The sequence below is a fragment of the Lytechinus pictus genome, chromosome 15 (genome assembly GCF_037042905.1).
Source record: "Lytechinus pictus isolate F3 Inbred chromosome 15, Lp3.0, whole genome shotgun sequence".
Taxonomy (NCBI): Eukaryota; Metazoa; Echinodermata; class Echinoidea; order Temnopleuroida; family Toxopneustidae; genus Lytechinus; species Lytechinus pictus.
Window position 1 is genome coordinate 13,468,303 of NC_087259.1, and position 17,378 is coordinate 13,485,680.

Genomic DNA, 17,378 nt, shown 5'->3' on the forward strand with positions numbered 1-17,378 from the left:
ATATGTATAGGGGAATGGAAAAGGCATAATGCAATAATGCGTTGTTCAAAAAGATAGCTTGACATGACATTGTAATTTCATTTATTTCATTAGAGCTGCGATATGGACTGGCCATCATGTAATGCCATATCCAGTAGTTAAAACAAAATATTGATTTTCACACTGAAATCTGAGACACCAAGTCTGAGACCCTGGTCACAATAAGAAACTCCTCTATTTTCAGAGGTTCAATTGTGGTTATTTTAACTTCCGGGTATAAATCAATATAAAGTTTAATGACAAATGACAATATCCATTCAGTCATGACTGAATGTAACATTATAATCAAACTTACGCGTGCAATATCAAAATCTTCCATAATGGGGAGCTCATCCACAACACAAGACCTGGCCAATTCCACCACTAAAATACAAACAAAAAATATAAAAACATGTTGTCAAATTTCTAAATTTACAGGATATTAGAGAGGTGTCTAAATTACACACAATGGCTGATGAATTTGATAACTGGGGGCACTTTACAACTGGGCCATCTAAGACCAGTTTGCATTTATTTGTAAGTAACCATCAGTTCAATGTGTAGTTATTAGCTACTATATCCTGGTATTTGATTGGTTGAGAGCAAATTTGCCAAAGACTTTGAATATTTCTTATTGATAAGTCCAAATAATTTGTCAAAACCTTCCACCTTGTCTTGTTACTAAAATTCCATCTCATCTCAGAGGTGCTTTTTTTAAGTGGTAAAGGTGTGTTCGTGCTACTTGTGTCAAAGAATGCTTGTAAAAACTTTTGTGAAGTATATGAATGATGAACATACCTGGTCTTCTGATTCCCATTTCAAGGACATGATCACATTCTACATGGAGAGAAATAAAAAGAATTACAGATATGTTAAAATACAATCTCTTATCACAAACAGGTCTGCATTCTTTAAGGAAAGATATACACCAACCTGTCGAAATAAAAATACATATATTTCACAATAGTCTGAAAAGAATACATATATTATAGCAAAAGAAAATTTCATTTTTTTCCAAAAAATATCAAATTTGAATTTGAACAAAAAAAAAAAAAAAAAACCACTCAAACATGATATGTATCAAGACAAAAATTTTGCTCTCGTTTGTTTATTATCTTTGATGCATTGTCAGACCTGCCAACCTTCTACAAAAAAAAGTATTCTTAGAAGGAAAAAAAAAGTATTTTTTGACATAAAAGAGTATTTTTAAAAACTTGTCTCAATGTAACAATCGCCAGCCTGTTGTAGTGAGATCGGTGAAAAAACATCTGAAATGACTCTACTTGAAAACTTGATAATTTACCCTCTTAAACATGTGCTTGTAGGCAAGAATTTACTTGTTCTTTTTATGCAACAAGTTACTGGCCCGACAATGATTTTTACCAGTCTGGGACCATCGGTAGTGTCACGCGCTGTATATAATACATACTCCATGATTGGAAGTTTAAAATAAAGTAACAAATCATACAAAAAAAGTATCAGTGTATTCATAGCAAAAAAGAGGGTCAACTACTCTAAAAAGGGAACGGTTGGCATGTCAGCATTGTGCATGTGCATTAATACACACAAGGTACATGTATAACAATGTGTTCGAAGGGCACATGTGTCCTTCCCATTTGCCAAAATGGTTACATTATCACTCGATTTTTACAAGATGTGTCCCCTTTTGTAGTTACTGACCTTCTATTTTGTTTTATGCATGCAAGATTTTTGTAAAGACAAATATTGTCTCTTTCTTTTGGGGGGGAGGGTTCGTCAAAAAATATTGAATAATCATTAACTTTCTGAGTCGCCCTGATTTATCAATCCAGGTGGCTGTTTCTTAAAGCTGTTCTTAACTTATGAGCGGCTTTTAGAATGACTGGTGACCCTTTCTTTTGGAAGTAAAACAACACCAACAGAAAGCTGGTGTATATCGTTTACCACAAGAAAGGAACACCAGTCGTTCGTAAAGTCATTCATAACTCTGTTTCATAAAGCTGTTCTTAACTTACAAGCTGCTTTAAGAATGACTGGTGACCCTTTCTTATGGAAGTAAAACAACACCAACAGAGGGTTGGTGTATATCGTTTACCACAAGTAAGGATCACCAGTCGTTCGTAAAGTCATTCATAAACTACAAACAGCTTTTACGAAACACCACCTTAAATCAAGACTGAGAACTGACCTGAGGGCGTGGGGATCATAGCATGTGGATCAACACACACTGCCTCAAGAAGCATATTAACATGTCTCATTGCTTGGTCGGACAGCGTGGTATTACGACTCAGGACGTAAGCATGGACAGCGCCCTCTTTACAGGTTTCATCAAGCTTCTTGTCGGTGCAGCTGTAGACCAGGGCGTGGTCGGTGTAATCGGTGTAGATCACCCAGTAATCCTCTGAAAGTCAGAAAGATACAAGGTATAATTTATCAGCACATATAAACAAAAGAGGATTAGAAAAAAAACTATGGCTTCATCGGAGAGAGGATAATACAATCAAGTCTGCATATTAAAGTCAAATATTTGCGAAAGTTAATTCAAACTTTCAGACCAGGGGGCCGTTTCATAAAGCTGTTCGTAAGTTAAGAGCGACTTTAAGAACGACTGGTGATCCTTTCTTATATACACGCTAAACCATCGCCAATGAATCTACCATAAACAAGAAAGGATCACCAGTCGTTCTTAAAGTCGCTCTTAACTTACGAACAGCTTTATGAAACACCCACCCAGGTCCTGTATTACACAGAGTTGTGATTGATCCCATCAACCATCACTATATGGAAAGCCAGCGACATCAAAATCTAAGAATGCATGTATGTTCAAAATATTTTTTCAGATTTGATGTATTTTTATACATTCATTTAATTCTTGACAGTTCAGTGTCCTCTTTGTTTACAAAAGGGCATTGTGCATTTTCCTGTAGAAAAATATATGGCATTGATGGATTTCCATATAGGTATAAGTTGATCGGATCAATCGTAACTCTTTGTAAGACGTGGGCCTAGAATCATGACGAAAACCTTTCATTTGAAAACACTATACCCCAGATTCCCTCAATCAATTCTCTTCTCCAAGTACGACAAACCATAACTGCCCCAAGCAAGCAATTTAAGTATCAAAACACCTGTTTCTGGTCCGAAGATAACACAACAGCCCGAGCAAAGCATGCCGTCATTTTAATTCACTTACTTTCCTTATTTCGAGGTCGATTTTCTTCGTTCGAACTTGAAAATGGACTAACATTGGATTTCTGAATACAATATGCATTTGAAAACGTGATTAAATATCGAATACAATAATTTCATTCCGAAGGTCCTACTACAGGCAGAGAAGTCTTACGTAATAGCACAGCTGTTGTTTATCATTTCGTCCTTTGCTCAACGCTCATAATCTGGCCTGTGGAGGTAAAATTGAGACAGCGGGGATTACCTGGCCTAGCGGGATTGATCAGGCGGGTGTTTCATAAAGCTGTTCGTAAATATAAAGCGACTGGTGATCCTGTCTTGCGGTAAATGGTACACACCATTGGCGAAGATCTAGCGCGCGAGAAAGGATCACCAGTCGTTCTTAAAGTCGCTCTTAACTTACGAGCAGCTTTATGAAACGGCCCCCTGGGCTTGGAAATGATTTTGGGATTTACAAACGCAAAATGGGGTATAGAACCGCAGTTTGCAATCTGAACTGCGGTCTTTCTCCAAACGGGGGTTTGACGTAATGATACAAAGCATATAAGCTGTTTAAGTCTTCTCTAAGTCACATTTTGTCTACGTTTTCCAAATTTTTGTAATCTCAAGAAATTTGACAGAAGTAGATTCACCTGTAATAGTCTAGGATAGAAGAGGCATAACCTTGTTTTTTTATATATACAATATTTTTTGATGGTTTCTTGCCATTTCGAGGGTGCTGATTACGAATCTGAATGATGCCACTCGTGTAACCTTGAGCATTTTCCGCAAATTGGCAAAATCCAATATGGCCGCCAAAATATGCAAATTACCCATGAAAATCATAAAATTGTCCGCACATTGGCTATGAAATCGTGTGGCAGGAGTGAAATACTCTCTCAAAAAATAATTTTTGACAAAATATTTATTTTCCTGATATTGTATACTCTATTGTGTACAATATGAATAGGGAAAACTAATTTTCACAAAAATGAGCACAAACTGCAAAAAATATATAATTTATTATCTCATATGGGAACATTGCTGTATTTTGATATCTAAAATAGCCGCCACTGGCCCAAACAGTATTGCGTACAATGGCAATGGGGGCCAAAAAATTCACAAGAGTGATAACTAAAATACATATTATTAAGATTAAATGAGTTGAATACTGACTAAAAACATAATTGTTAATGAAATATATTATTAATATGCCATGTATGTGATGAATGTTGTATTTTGATATTCAAAATGGCTGCCAAAGGCCCTAAAAGTATTATGCACAATGAGAAAGAGGAGCAAAGAAATCACAAGAGTGAGCTCTAAAATGCATATGTATGTGATAAATTAATGGGATACTGTCTAAAAACGTATTATCTAATGAAATATATCATTCAGGTTTCAAGTTTGTGTTAAATACTGTATTTTGACTTTCAAAATGGCCGCCATAGACATTAAAGGTCAAGTCCACCTCAGAAAGATATTGATTAGAATCAATAGAGAATAATCAGACAAGCACAGTGCTGAAAATTTCATCAAAATCGGACGTAAAATAAGAAAGTTATAACATTTCAAAGTTTCGCTTATTTTTCACAAAATAGTTATATGAACGAGTCAGTTACATCCAAATGAGAGAGATGATGATGTCACTCACTCACTATTTCTTTTGTTTTTTATTGTTTGAATTATACAATATTTCAATTTTTACGAAATTGACAATTAGGACCTCCTTGCCTGAACCACAAAATGTTCAAATAATGGAATTCCACGTGTTCAGGGAGGAATGAAACTTCATTTCACATGACAATGACGAGAAAATCAAAATATTTCATATAATAAAATACAAAAGAAATAGTGAGTGAGTGATGTCATCAGTTCCCTCATTTGCATACCAACCGAGATGTGCATATAACTGTTTTGTGAAATGAAGTGAAACTTTAGAATGTCATAACTTTCTTATTTTACATCCGATTTTGATGAAATTTTCAGTGTTATGCTTGTTGGATTTTTCTCTTTTTATTCAAATCAAGTTTTTGTTGGGGTGGACTTGTCCTTTAACTGTATTATGTACAATGCAAAGTGGGAAACCAATATTCACAGGAGTGAGCACCATAAATGCACGTAATAGTGATCTATGAGTAAAATATTGTCTGAAAGCATAATTTCTATTAAGATATATCATTTATTCTGCCAGTTAGGTGATAAATACTGTTATTGGAAAGTCAAAATGGCCGCTACAGGCCCTTACGATATTATGCACAATGTGAATGGGAACAAATCATTTCAACAGAATTTGACTTTGCTTGGCCAAATGGTGATGTATGAGTGAAATATTGTCTGAAAACATGATTTATAACAAAATGTTTCATATCTTATGTAATTTAGGTGATAAATACTGTATTTAAACATTCAAAATGGCTGCCATATGCCCTTTTTGTGAACATTATTTGTCTCCACTCAAATTGTATATTATACGATAAGGGCCTATGGTGGCCATTTTCAATTTAAAAATGCAGCATTTATCACCATAATTACACAACATTATGATACCCTGTATATCTCGTTAGAAACCATGGTTTTAGACAATATTTCACCCTATTACATCACAATTCACAATCATATGCAATATTTAGAGTCAAGCAAAGCCAAATTCTGTCAAAATTCTATGTCCCATGTTACAATGTACACAATACTTTTAGGACCTATGGCAGCCATTTTTTAATTTCAAAGTACAGCATTTATTACCTCCACGACCACTATGTGATGTATTTAGTTAGAAACCATGTTTAAGACAATATTTTTACTCGTACATCACAGTTATATGCATTTTATGATTCTCACTCTTGTGAAAATTAGTTTCCCTATTCGCATGTTACATAATTTAGTTAGGGCTTGTAGAGGTTATTTTGAATGTCAAAATACAGTATTTATCACCTATATGGCAGAAGAAATGCTATTATTTATAAAAAAATATGTTTTCAAATAACATTTTACTCATACAACAGGATTATAGGGATGTCATAGTCAAGCAAATCCAAATTCTTACAAAATTATATGTCCCCATTCACATTGTAGATAATACTGTTAGGGCCTATAGGGGCCATTTTGAATTTCGTAACACAGCATTTACATGTATCTCATGCATGACAAAAGAAATGATATGTCTTGCTATAAAACATGTTGTCAGACAATATTTTACTCGTAGATCACAATTACATGCATTTTATGTTTCTTACTCGTGTGAAAATTAGTTTCTCCATTCGCATTGTACATGATAACTATAGGGCCTATCATTACGTCTTACCCCCGTTTGGGAACGGACCGCAGTTCGGATTGCAAACTGCGGTATTTCACCCCATTTTGCGTTTGAAAATCTAAAACATCATTTCCAAGCCCTGGGGGTCGTTTCATAAAGCTGTTCGTAAGTTAAGAGCGACTTTAACAACGACTGGTGATCATCGCCAATTGTACCATTTACCGCAAGACATGATCACCAGTCGCTCTTAACTTACGAACAGCTTTATGAAACACCCGCCTGATCAACCCCGCTTGGCCAGGTAATCCCCACAGGCCAGATTATGAGCGTTGAGCCAAGGACGAAATGATAACAACAGCTGTGCTATTACGTAAGTCTTCTCTGCCTGTAGAAGGACCTTCGGAATTAAATGATTGTATTCGATATTTAATCACGTTTTCAAAGGCATATTGTATTCAGAAATTCAATGCTAGCCCATTTTCAATTTCGAACAAAGAAAATCAACCTCGAAATAAGGAAAGTAAGTGAATAAAATATGGCGACATGTTTTCCCGGACCGCGCTCGGGCTGTTGTGTTATCTTCGGACCGAGGTCAAGAAACAGGTGTTTTGATACTTACATTGCATGCCTGGGGCAGTTTTCGTACTTGGAGAAGAGGGGTATAGTGTTATCAAACGGAGCTCTTTCGTCATGATGGCTCTTTATCTTAATAATATGCATTTTAGTGCTTTTTGTCATTATTTTGGCCCCTGCTATTGCCATTGTACATAATACTGTTTGGGTCAGTGGGCTAGTTTAGATATCAAAATATACAGCAATGTTCCCATATAAAACATAATAAATGATATATCTCGTTAGTAATGATGATTTGCATATATGACTTCGTTCATACATCGCGATTTTTTGCAGTTTAGTGCTCATTTTTGTGAAAATTAGTTTTTCCTATTCATATTGTACATAATAGAGTATACAATGGCCTATGGCGGCCATTTTGAATATCAGGAAAATAAATATTTTGTCAAAAATTATTTTTTGAGAGAGTATTTCACTCCTGCCACACGATTTCATAGCCAATGTGCGGACAATTTTATGATTTTCATGGGTAATTTGCATATTTTGGCGGCCATATTGGATTTTGCCAATTTGCGGAAAATGCTCAAGGTTACACGAGTGGCATCATCCAGATTCGTAATCAGCACCCTCGAATTGACAAGAAACCATCAAAAAATATTGTATATATAAAAAAACAAGGTTTGGTCAAGTTTCTATGGGGCCTATCCTGGACCATAATTACACTTTGAAGATCCATATGAAGTTAAACTTAACTTTACAAACTTCGAGCCATGGCAATAATGAACAGCTTCGTCAACAACATCTTCAAGCAGATTGGCGGCAAAGCACCTCAGCTTGTTCAATACAACAAGACCAAGTTACACCAAACAGGCTGAAATATCTTGATCGTCCAGTTCAGCAATGGAAACATATATGTAGCTTTAATGAAATTACACATTATCAAGAAGCTTACCTCCCGGTGCAGGGATACCGATGGGTTTGAGTGTTAGCTTGGCAGCCTGTGGGTCTCCAAGCGTACCTTTGGCCTCAAAATGCCAGCTGGTGTCACACTGATCTGGTCTGATTTTAAAAAAGAAGAGGTTTTGGATATAGTGAGTAATTTCTTTGGTCTGAATCTATTCAGTACAGTCTTTCAAGTTTCATTTCAAGTGAGAAGGCAATCACGACAGGAGTGCACTCTTTTAGCATTCCATACATTAATCATTGCAATGTACTATCATTACATCTGTCACAGGTGCGGTTCTAGACTTAGTTTTTGGGGGGCTCCTAGGGGTTTGAGAAATTTGTTATGTTGGTTTATTCAATACAATTGAAATGGCCTATTGTGGGTATCCTTATCTGCCCAAGCAGCTTGACCCCCTAAAAAATATTTTTAATATTATGCGAGGGAGCATTGCAACATTACAAAATTATATTTTTCCTGTCTTTAATTGGCTCTTTCCTCATGTTTTAATGATGAAGAGAACTATGTCAGTAATTATTCCCAGTCGGTTATTAATGATCTGAAAGTCACATGAGCTGACAAATTGAACTTACTGTTAGAGATACCTCCCACAATTGGCTTTCCATAGTTAAACAACTTTATACCAGAGTTTGAATTAACCCCCAGTTCAAAAATATGGGCCTATGCTTCTGGCCTTCCATACATGAGAAACAAAATATACAGGATGCATATTCATAAGACAGCATCAAAGCATCAAATATCCAACTCTAAACAGATTTATAGAAATGAAATACATTAACAATCACTTACCCCGATTGAATACCATCTGATGTCATGAGAATGGAGCCATCGTGATGAAGAGAATATTGTGAGATACGTTGGTAAGGGTGGACATCGTTTCGTAAAGATTTGATCATATACCATGCTCCAGTATACTAAGGAGAAAAAGAAAAGAGCCTGCCTTATGAATGGAGCAATATATTCAGACTAATGGAAACTATGGAAGGCCAGTGATCACATAATTTGTCAATCATAATTTGTATATCCAAGCATTTACCATATTAGAAATGAGAAGAAAAGCAGAGCCTGCCTTATAAGTGGTGTTATGGATTCAGATCAATCATAACTATGGAAGGCCAGTGATCACAAATATAACTTATATATCCCAGCATTTACCATATTAGAAATGAGAAGAAAAGCAGAGCCTGCCTTATAAATGGTGTGATGGATTCAAATCAATCGTAACTATGGAAGGCCAGTGATCACAAAATTTATAAATCATAATTTGGGTGTCTGAGCATTTTACATCATCCTGAAAAATGACGCACACTCTTGCAGGCATGATAAATTAGACCATTACCTTCAGCAATATTTTTTAAATGTAGGAATGGCATATGGATTCTAAATGGCAAATTATGGTCTTTTCACAGGATCCAGAAAATATATTAAGCTGCTTTAAAAAATATTGGATGAATCTTAAGGTAAGAATTATTGTACTTTTATACTAGAAGATACTCTAGCGCCTTGAGAACTCTGCAAAGTGGATACAAGCACTTAATAAATTGCACGAGAATTCATTTCAATTCAATTTTGGTTTATTAGATATAAAACAATATAATGCTGTAGTCCGAAGACTAATCTCCAATGTTTTCATTAAAATATGATTTACATTCGAAGATTACATATACACCTAAAATAATCTACATTTGAGAGAAAAAAACCAGTTGATTGATTGCGACACGTAAACAAGTATATTAGTGAGATTTATGTGATAATACCAGCCTAGGATTGGAATAATTGTGTATTGGAAAAAATTGTTTTTAACTTAAAAGTATATAACAAAAAAGTCAGAAATATCAATCAAGCTTAAAGGCAGTAGAGAGATTAGTGGTCTTAGTAGCAATGACAGTGGTATTAGTAGTAGTAGTACAAACAGTAGTGTTGCTAGCTGAAGTAGAAGCAATAGTATAGTAGCAGTAGTAGGAGTAGAAGAAGAATCAGCAGTAATAGTAGTAGTAGTAGTAGTAGCTAGAAGTAGTAGTAGTAGCAATAGTAGTAGTAGGAGTAGAAGTAGTAGAAGTAGTAGTAGTAGCCCGGGGGGGGGGCCACTTCCATTGACGAGTGGATACCATGCGCGACCACGGGGTCTTGAAAAGCACCCTAAACACGTATTTTCCATATTCTGAAAATGCACCCCTTAACAAGTATTGGCGTGTGAAACCCTACCCTTAACAAGTATTGGAAACAAATACTATTGGCAAGTATTCCCAGAACTGAGCCCCTAAACAAGTACAGCAATGTATTTTTCTATATTCTGAAAATGCACCCCATAACAAGTATTGGAAACAAAACGATACTCTTAGCAAGTATTCCCTGAAATGAACCCCTAAACAAGTACAGAGGTATTTTGTTATGTCACGCGTCCGTCGGTTTTACCTTTAGACACCATTATTTTGGTTTAGTACGGCCCCACCTTCCACACCTCGCGCAAATCGGACTCTAAACACGTAGTGTTGGGGCAAAAAGGACATCCTTTATAAAACATTTTGACTTTGTTTTATCATCCCCGCATATTTAACCCTAAACACGTTTATTTTTCCGAGCGAAATAGATACCCTTTTTTCAATATTTTTGTGTTTTTGAGACCCTTATCACGTTACGTACGTAACGTGCCCTATCTTGAAAAAGACATCCTTTTTACGTGTTTTTTTGGTCGCGCATGGTATCCACTCGTCAATGTAAGTGGCCCCCCCCCCCGGGAGTAGTAGTAGTAGTAGTAGTAGTAGTGGTAGTAGTAGAAGTAGACATAGTGGTAGTAATACTAGGAGGAGGAGTAGTAGTAGTAGTTTAGACATAGCAGCAGTAGTAGTAGTAGTAGTTGTAGTGGCAGTAGTAGTAGTAGTTTAGACATAGCAGCAGCAGCAGTAGTAGTAGTAGTAGTAGTAGAAGTAGACATAGTGGTAGTAATACTAGGAGGAGGAGTAGTAGTAGTAGTAGTAGAAGTAGACATAGTGGTAGTAATACTAGGAGGAGGAGTAGTAGTAGTAGTAGTAGAAGTAGACATAGTGGTAGTAATACTAGGAGGAGGAGGAGTAGTAGTAGTAGCAGTGGTAGTAGTAGTAGTAGTAGTGGTGGTAGTAGTAGTAGTAGTAGTAGTAGTATTAGTAGTAGTAGTAGTAGTACTAGTAGTAGTAGTAGTAATAGTAGGAGTAGAAGTAGTTGTAGTAGTAGCAGTAGTAGGATTTGTAGTAGTAGTAGTAGGAGTAGAAGCAATAGTAGTAGAAGAAATAGTAGTAGAGGCAGCACTTAGAAACAAAGCCTTAAGCCCTTCTTGAACTTAACAGAATATAAAATCATAATCATTTTTATAAGAAAGCAGTGTAGAAGTTCCAGATCAAATTTTAAGATGTATGTTTCAATGAGGATATACAGCAGTGCATTGACTTACTCTAGACATGTCAAATTCCCTCATTACTGAAAACTTCTCGACTGAACACCTGTCTGTAAGAAACAAAAAGTAAAGGGTACATACATGAATCTATCTTATCAATAGTGTATTTGATTTTATTCAATGCAGGCATACCAACCTATAAACATACAAAATAGGAGTGATTCATTAAAAAAATAGGAGTCACAGCATATTTCCCATAGATAACTGGACATACATGTAATATCTAGACAAAAAAAAAGAAATTTTCTTTCCCTATATGATATAATGTATACTAAAAGTTTCCAAAAAAAGGATTAGTTGGCAGGCCTGTATTCAATGTGAAGTATGAAAAGCTAAGAATTCAAAATTCATCTCCTAGAACATGCTTCATGTATTTACAAAGTGTTCTTGAAAGATAAAGTACACTAGTAGAGGCATTCATGTTCTGGCCAATTAGTAGACCTATAGGATGTTTCACAAAGTGTGTGACTTAGGTCCATATTCTGAAGTCAGTTTTAACTTAAACTCAGGTTTAAAGCTGTGGTTTAAGTATAGATAGCCAATTGTTACATAACTCACTAACAGTAGAAATATCATATTTCAGCTCATTTTGCTCTCAAATCATCCATAATTGTCTAGGAAGTTTAAAGAGATGATTGTCTTCACCATCGATGAATCAGGAAAGAGCACAGTGAACATAAGAAACATAGAACTTAATAAAAATTTTGACGCTTTTGGCTTCCCATAATTTTGACACAGAGTTAGACCATGGTCTAAGTTAAACCTGACTTTAGAATACGGGCCCTAAAGTCATGCTTAAATGACAACGTGCACAAGGTATATCTAACGCATAACCCCTATTGATTAAACAGTGGTGCGTGCCCTCTCAAGCATGGCCTGACCACGCAAAGCAAATGGGAATTTAAGTGCAATTTTTAGACAACTAAAATCTTTATGAAACACCCCCCCAAAAAAAAAAACTAACTCACTGATTACAGAAACAGATGAATCAATGATTGTGATAAAAAAATGTAATTACCTGCTCTTGCGACTCCTAAAGCTTCATCACATTCTGAGGAAAATATAAGAACAAAAGAAATAGCGTTAATGTAATAGGGACAATAGAAGATGAATTATCGACTACAGTCCAACCCCCCTCTTATCCGGCCTCCCCTTATCCGGACCTCTATATTATCCGGACGCAAGTATTGTTTGTTTCTTTGGTTTTTTTTTTTAACAATAATTATGAGGAGAAAGGGGGAATCAAAACTCAATGATAACTACTACAAAAAGTCGCATGAATTACATATAATTCCAAATGTAATTAACATACATCAACATCAATATTTTCTTCTAACCAACTTGCATTCTGACATTTACACACCCCAAAGCATTGTAAGAACATGGACAGATATGCACTTCTGTCATTTTACTTTGCCTCATAATCATATACAGTAGGTCCCATACACAGCTGTTGATATGACAAGACCCGCATTGAATCATTCATAGGTAGGTGCGTGTACATGTATTACGTTTTATTCTCCCATATCCAGTTCAAATCCCTTATCTGGTATTTAAGAGTGTGAATTGCCCAAATGAATTAAAAAAAAGTTGAATTCTCCTGTACCTGATGGGGTATCCACAAGGTTCCGGGGATCCATGCAGAGGTCTCGCATCCTGGACACCAGATAGCTACGGGCAAAGTCAGACATCTTGGGATGACGGCTGAGAAGCCATACCTTTGCAGCATCCTCCTGGCAGGTTCCGTCAAGGTTCTTGGTTCCGCAGCTGTAGACGAGGGCGTAGTGGGTGTAGTCTGTGTATACTATCCAGTAATCCTCTGAAATGACGAAGAAATCATAACATTGATACAGGGAAGAGGATTTTATACTACAGCAATTCAACCTGCACATTTTGCACTGAGTTGACAAAAGCTGGTGATGTACATCCCAATCCTGGCCCTGGTGAAAATGCTGAGGATAATGGAGTTTCTTCTTCATCTTCTACACGGAGTGTAATACATAATAGTAATACCACCCGCAGAGTTGTGTATAGTAGAGCTGAACTGTTGGATCTACGCTGCATGCATCGAATTGACCCATGTACTTGGAAAGCAATCACAACACTTGGGATCTCGAGTAGACGCCCTAGGCACAGGGGCTACAAAGGAGGCAGACGCATACGAAGGCATGCTGAAACCTTCAACAAGGCTTCCAATTCCTCCCAAGATCATTCTGTTCCATCTCTGGGCTCTGGACATTGTCATATGGTGCTTTGGAATGCGAGATCTCTTAAGAAGAAAATGCACATGGTGACTGACTTAGTAATGTCACAACATGTGGATATCCTGGCACTTACTGAAACATGGCTGACAGGTGATGAACGTGACGGCTGGGTCTTATCTGATTTCTCCAACGACCTCCCATCTCACCAGTTCATTAGCTCACCAAGAATAAAGAGATCGGGTGGTGGTGTCGGTGTATGCCTTCATCGAAATTTCACCATTCTTGGAAAAGACTTTGGCACTCTTGAAGCGTTTGAATATCTCAATGTTCTCATTTCAGCTGAACATCAAAAGCCTCTTCGCCTGGTGGTGATCTACAGACCACAGAGAACTATAGATCGACGATCAACATCTTCCATCTTTCTTGATGAATTTGCTACCTTTCTTGAAGGACTGGCTTCTGAACCCAACCATCTTGTGATCTGCGGCGACTTTAATTTTCATGTCAACGATGATAGAGATCAAGAGGCAGTTTTGTTTCTGGACCTGATTTCATCTGCCAACTTGATCCAGCACATTGACTTTCCTACCCATCGGAAGGGTCATACTTTGGACTTGATTCTTACAAGAGCATCTGATGATGTAATTTCTAATGTGTCATCATCAAACTTTCTTCCTTCTGACCACTCATCTGTCAGCTGCCAACTTAACGTCAAGAAGCCGGATTCAATCAAAATTGAGATCAGCTTTCGCAAACTGAAAGACATTGACATCCAAGCTTTCCGTGAGGACATTCTAGAATCTGAACTTTACAGATCACCTGCTTATGACCTTGAACAGCAGGTTGTTCAGTATAACATGGTACTACAAGCTCTACTTGATAAGCATGCTCCTCTGATTACTAGATGTGTAACTGCAAGGCCTCACTCACGTTGGTTCACTGACGATCTTCGGAAAAGTAAGCAGAGGGTTAGACGACTAGAGAGAAGATATCGTCACTCCAAAGCAGAAATCGACCGCCAGATCCTGAAGGATGAATGTCGTCTCTATAGCAACCAACTTGCCGAGGCTAAAACAGAGTATTACTCTGAACACCTTGACGACTGTGATGCTCATCAGCTTTTTCAAAGAGTTGATCGTTTGTCTTCTACCTCAGCAAGGAACGTCCTACCATCAGATGATGACCCACATCGATCTCTTGCTGATCGTTTTTCAAATTTCTTCAGCGCGAAGATTGATGTCCTTGTACGGTCCCTTGAGAGTCTACCATCAAGCAATCTCGACCACGTCAATTTTCGAAGCACCCATCATCGGTTTAATGCTTTTTCTCCTGAAACACAGGGCCAAGTTCACAGAGTTATCAAAGAATCTCGTTCAACTTCCACTCGACTCGACCCAATACCTACTTGGCTACTTAAGAACTGCATTAATGAGTTAACTCCTGTTATAACAGCTATTGTGAATGCTTCCCTCATCAATGGTCATTTTTCTGATTCACTCAAGCATGCTCATGTAACTCCACTCTTGAAGTCCACAAAACTGAGTTCTGATGATCTAAAGAGCTACAGACTGTCTCCAATCTTCAGTTCCTGGGAAAGACTGTAGAGAGACTTGTGTTAAAACAACTCCAGGAGTATTTGTCTGAGCATAATCTATATTCTGAGAAGCAGTCAGGATACCGACCGCATCATAGTTGTGAAACTGCCTTGCTTAGAGTTTCGAACAATATCCTTCTTTCCCTCGATAAAGGCGATGAAGCGATTCTGTTGCTGTTGGACTATTCTGCAGCCTTTGACACGGTGAGTCATGATGCCCTTCTTAGTCGTTTACATGAAAGATTTGGACTTGACAACTCAGCTCTGGAATGGTTTCGTTCTTACCTCGCTAATAGAACCCAGTCTGTTTTTGTTAATGGCTCTGAATCGATTGTCAGCTTCTCTAACTTCGGAGTACCTCAAGGGTCCGTCATCGGTCCGATAGCATTTACACTCTTCTCATCTCCATTAGAGGATGTCATCAAACACCATGGAATATCATGTATGACTTATGCAGATGACACTCAAATTTACCTAGTGTTGAAGAAGGAGGACCATAATGTGGCGCTACAAAGACTCAGTGCATGTTTTACAGACATTAAGAATTGGTCCATACAGAATGGATTAAAGTTAAATGAACGTAAAACAGAATGTTTACACTTTGTGAGTAGGCATAGGACTTGTAGTCTGATTGGCGATATTTCTTTTGATGGTACTGATATAGAATGCTCTGCGGCTGCTAGAAACCTAGGGGTCATGTTTGATAATAATATGTCTCTAAAGACCCATGTGAACAACGTATGCAGATCTGCCTCGTTTGCATTGCATAAAATCGGTAGCATCCGTCAATTTCTTACAAAAAAGACCACCCAGAGGCTTGTTCAGGCACTGGTCATGTCTCGCATTGACTTTTGCAACAGTCTTCTGTATGGTCTACCTGATACACAGATTATCAAACTGCAGAGAATACAAAATTCAGCAGCTAGGCTTATTGCTAAACGTCGTTCACGCGAGTCTGTCACTCCACTGCTAAGGGAGCTTCATATGCTAAGGGTTCGTGAATGAATTGATTTTAAGATCCTCTTGCTTACTTTCCAATTTTTGATAAAATCAGCTCCAGTCTATCTTCAACAATTAATATCAGAATACTCACCCTCCCGCAAATTACGCTCATGCAAAAAATCACTCTTAAAAGTTCCTGCTATCAACACCCAGTCTTATGGTTCCGGATCTTTTTGTTCAGCATCCCCTCAACTTTGGAACAACCTTCCTCAGAGCATAAAACAAGCAGACTCAACTGACAAATTCAAATCTATGTTAAAAACTCATCTTTTCGTTAAATAGATCGTCCTTAGCATATGCGGCTTCAACTGTCTTACTTTCAACTGTTAACATGTATAATTTGATTTTAGCTGAAATTTCTTGTCTTCCTATGTATTTTCCTTGAGCGCTTAGAGACATTCTTTGTGATAAGCGCTATATAAATGATGTTAATTATTATTATTATTATTATAAAATTATGATGCCGCTGGTGATTATGATGACGATAACAACAAGATCATACAGCAACTGCAACAATAACATAACGGTACTTCCAAGAGGAACAGACCTCAGCCATATTGGGGTGTTGCAAGAAACTTGCGATCAATCGCAAGTCTATATTTGGTCCCTAAATCAATCATACGTCTTGAAGTTAATTGCAAATAAGTGATTGATTGCTAATCTGCTCCTTGAAACAAGAAAATTTATCTTATTTTCTAACGTTGATCTATCAGTTGTAAAATAGGAACATAATATTTGCAATTGATCGCAAATATTTTCTTGCAACACCCCCATAGATGTCTAACAATTTACAAGCTTATGACCTCATCCTAATATCCTAGCTTCCCATCAGACATGGTTATCATTTGCACAGCTTACGTCATTCTATTTTCTTCACTTTTCTTTTATCAGCGTGTACGGTTCAAACTAAATAAGTGTGCAGTTTCAACGATCAACCCTAGTGACTACTTTTTAGATAAAGAAAGATTTTCCGACACCCTACCTCCTTCTACGTCCATGCCTCTTGGTCTCAGAGTCAGTTTAGATGATGATGTTGATTCGGCAGGCTGGGAAGCCATTGCTTCAAACCGCATTGCACTGTCACATGCTCCTTGTCTAAGGGAAGTACAAAAACAAAACTTTCTTGAATGATAATGATTATTTACCCAGCGTAGGCACTTCAGTTATGAAACTGCTCTACCCGCAAGCTC

At 37.2% G+C, this 17,378-nt stretch overlaps 1 protein-coding gene across 1 annotated transcript in view; it reads right to left on the bottom strand.

The window, feature by feature from the left end:
* LOC129277784 (uncharacterized) overlaps window positions 1-17,378 on the bottom strand; it is a 47,185-nt gene that overhangs the window by 14,111 nt on the left and 15,696 nt on the right. The window contains exons 11-19 of the mRNA XM_064110702.1: window positions 17,171-17,283; window positions 12,995-13,207; window positions 12,407-12,439; window positions 11,386-11,438; window positions 8,748-8,872; window positions 7,947-8,053; window positions 2,186-2,398; window positions 817-855; window positions 335-402 (exon numbers count right to left, since the gene is read on the bottom strand). Coding sequence (XP_063966772.1) covers window positions 335-402; window positions 817-855; window positions 2,186-2,398; window positions 7,947-8,053; window positions 8,748-8,872; window positions 11,386-11,438; window positions 12,407-12,439; window positions 12,995-13,207; window positions 17,171-17,283 — 964 coding nt within the window. The remainder of the gene's footprint in view (window positions 1-334; window positions 403-816; window positions 856-2,185; window positions 2,399-7,946; window positions 8,054-8,747; window positions 8,873-11,385; window positions 11,439-12,406; window positions 12,440-12,994; window positions 13,208-17,170; window positions 17,284-17,378) is intronic.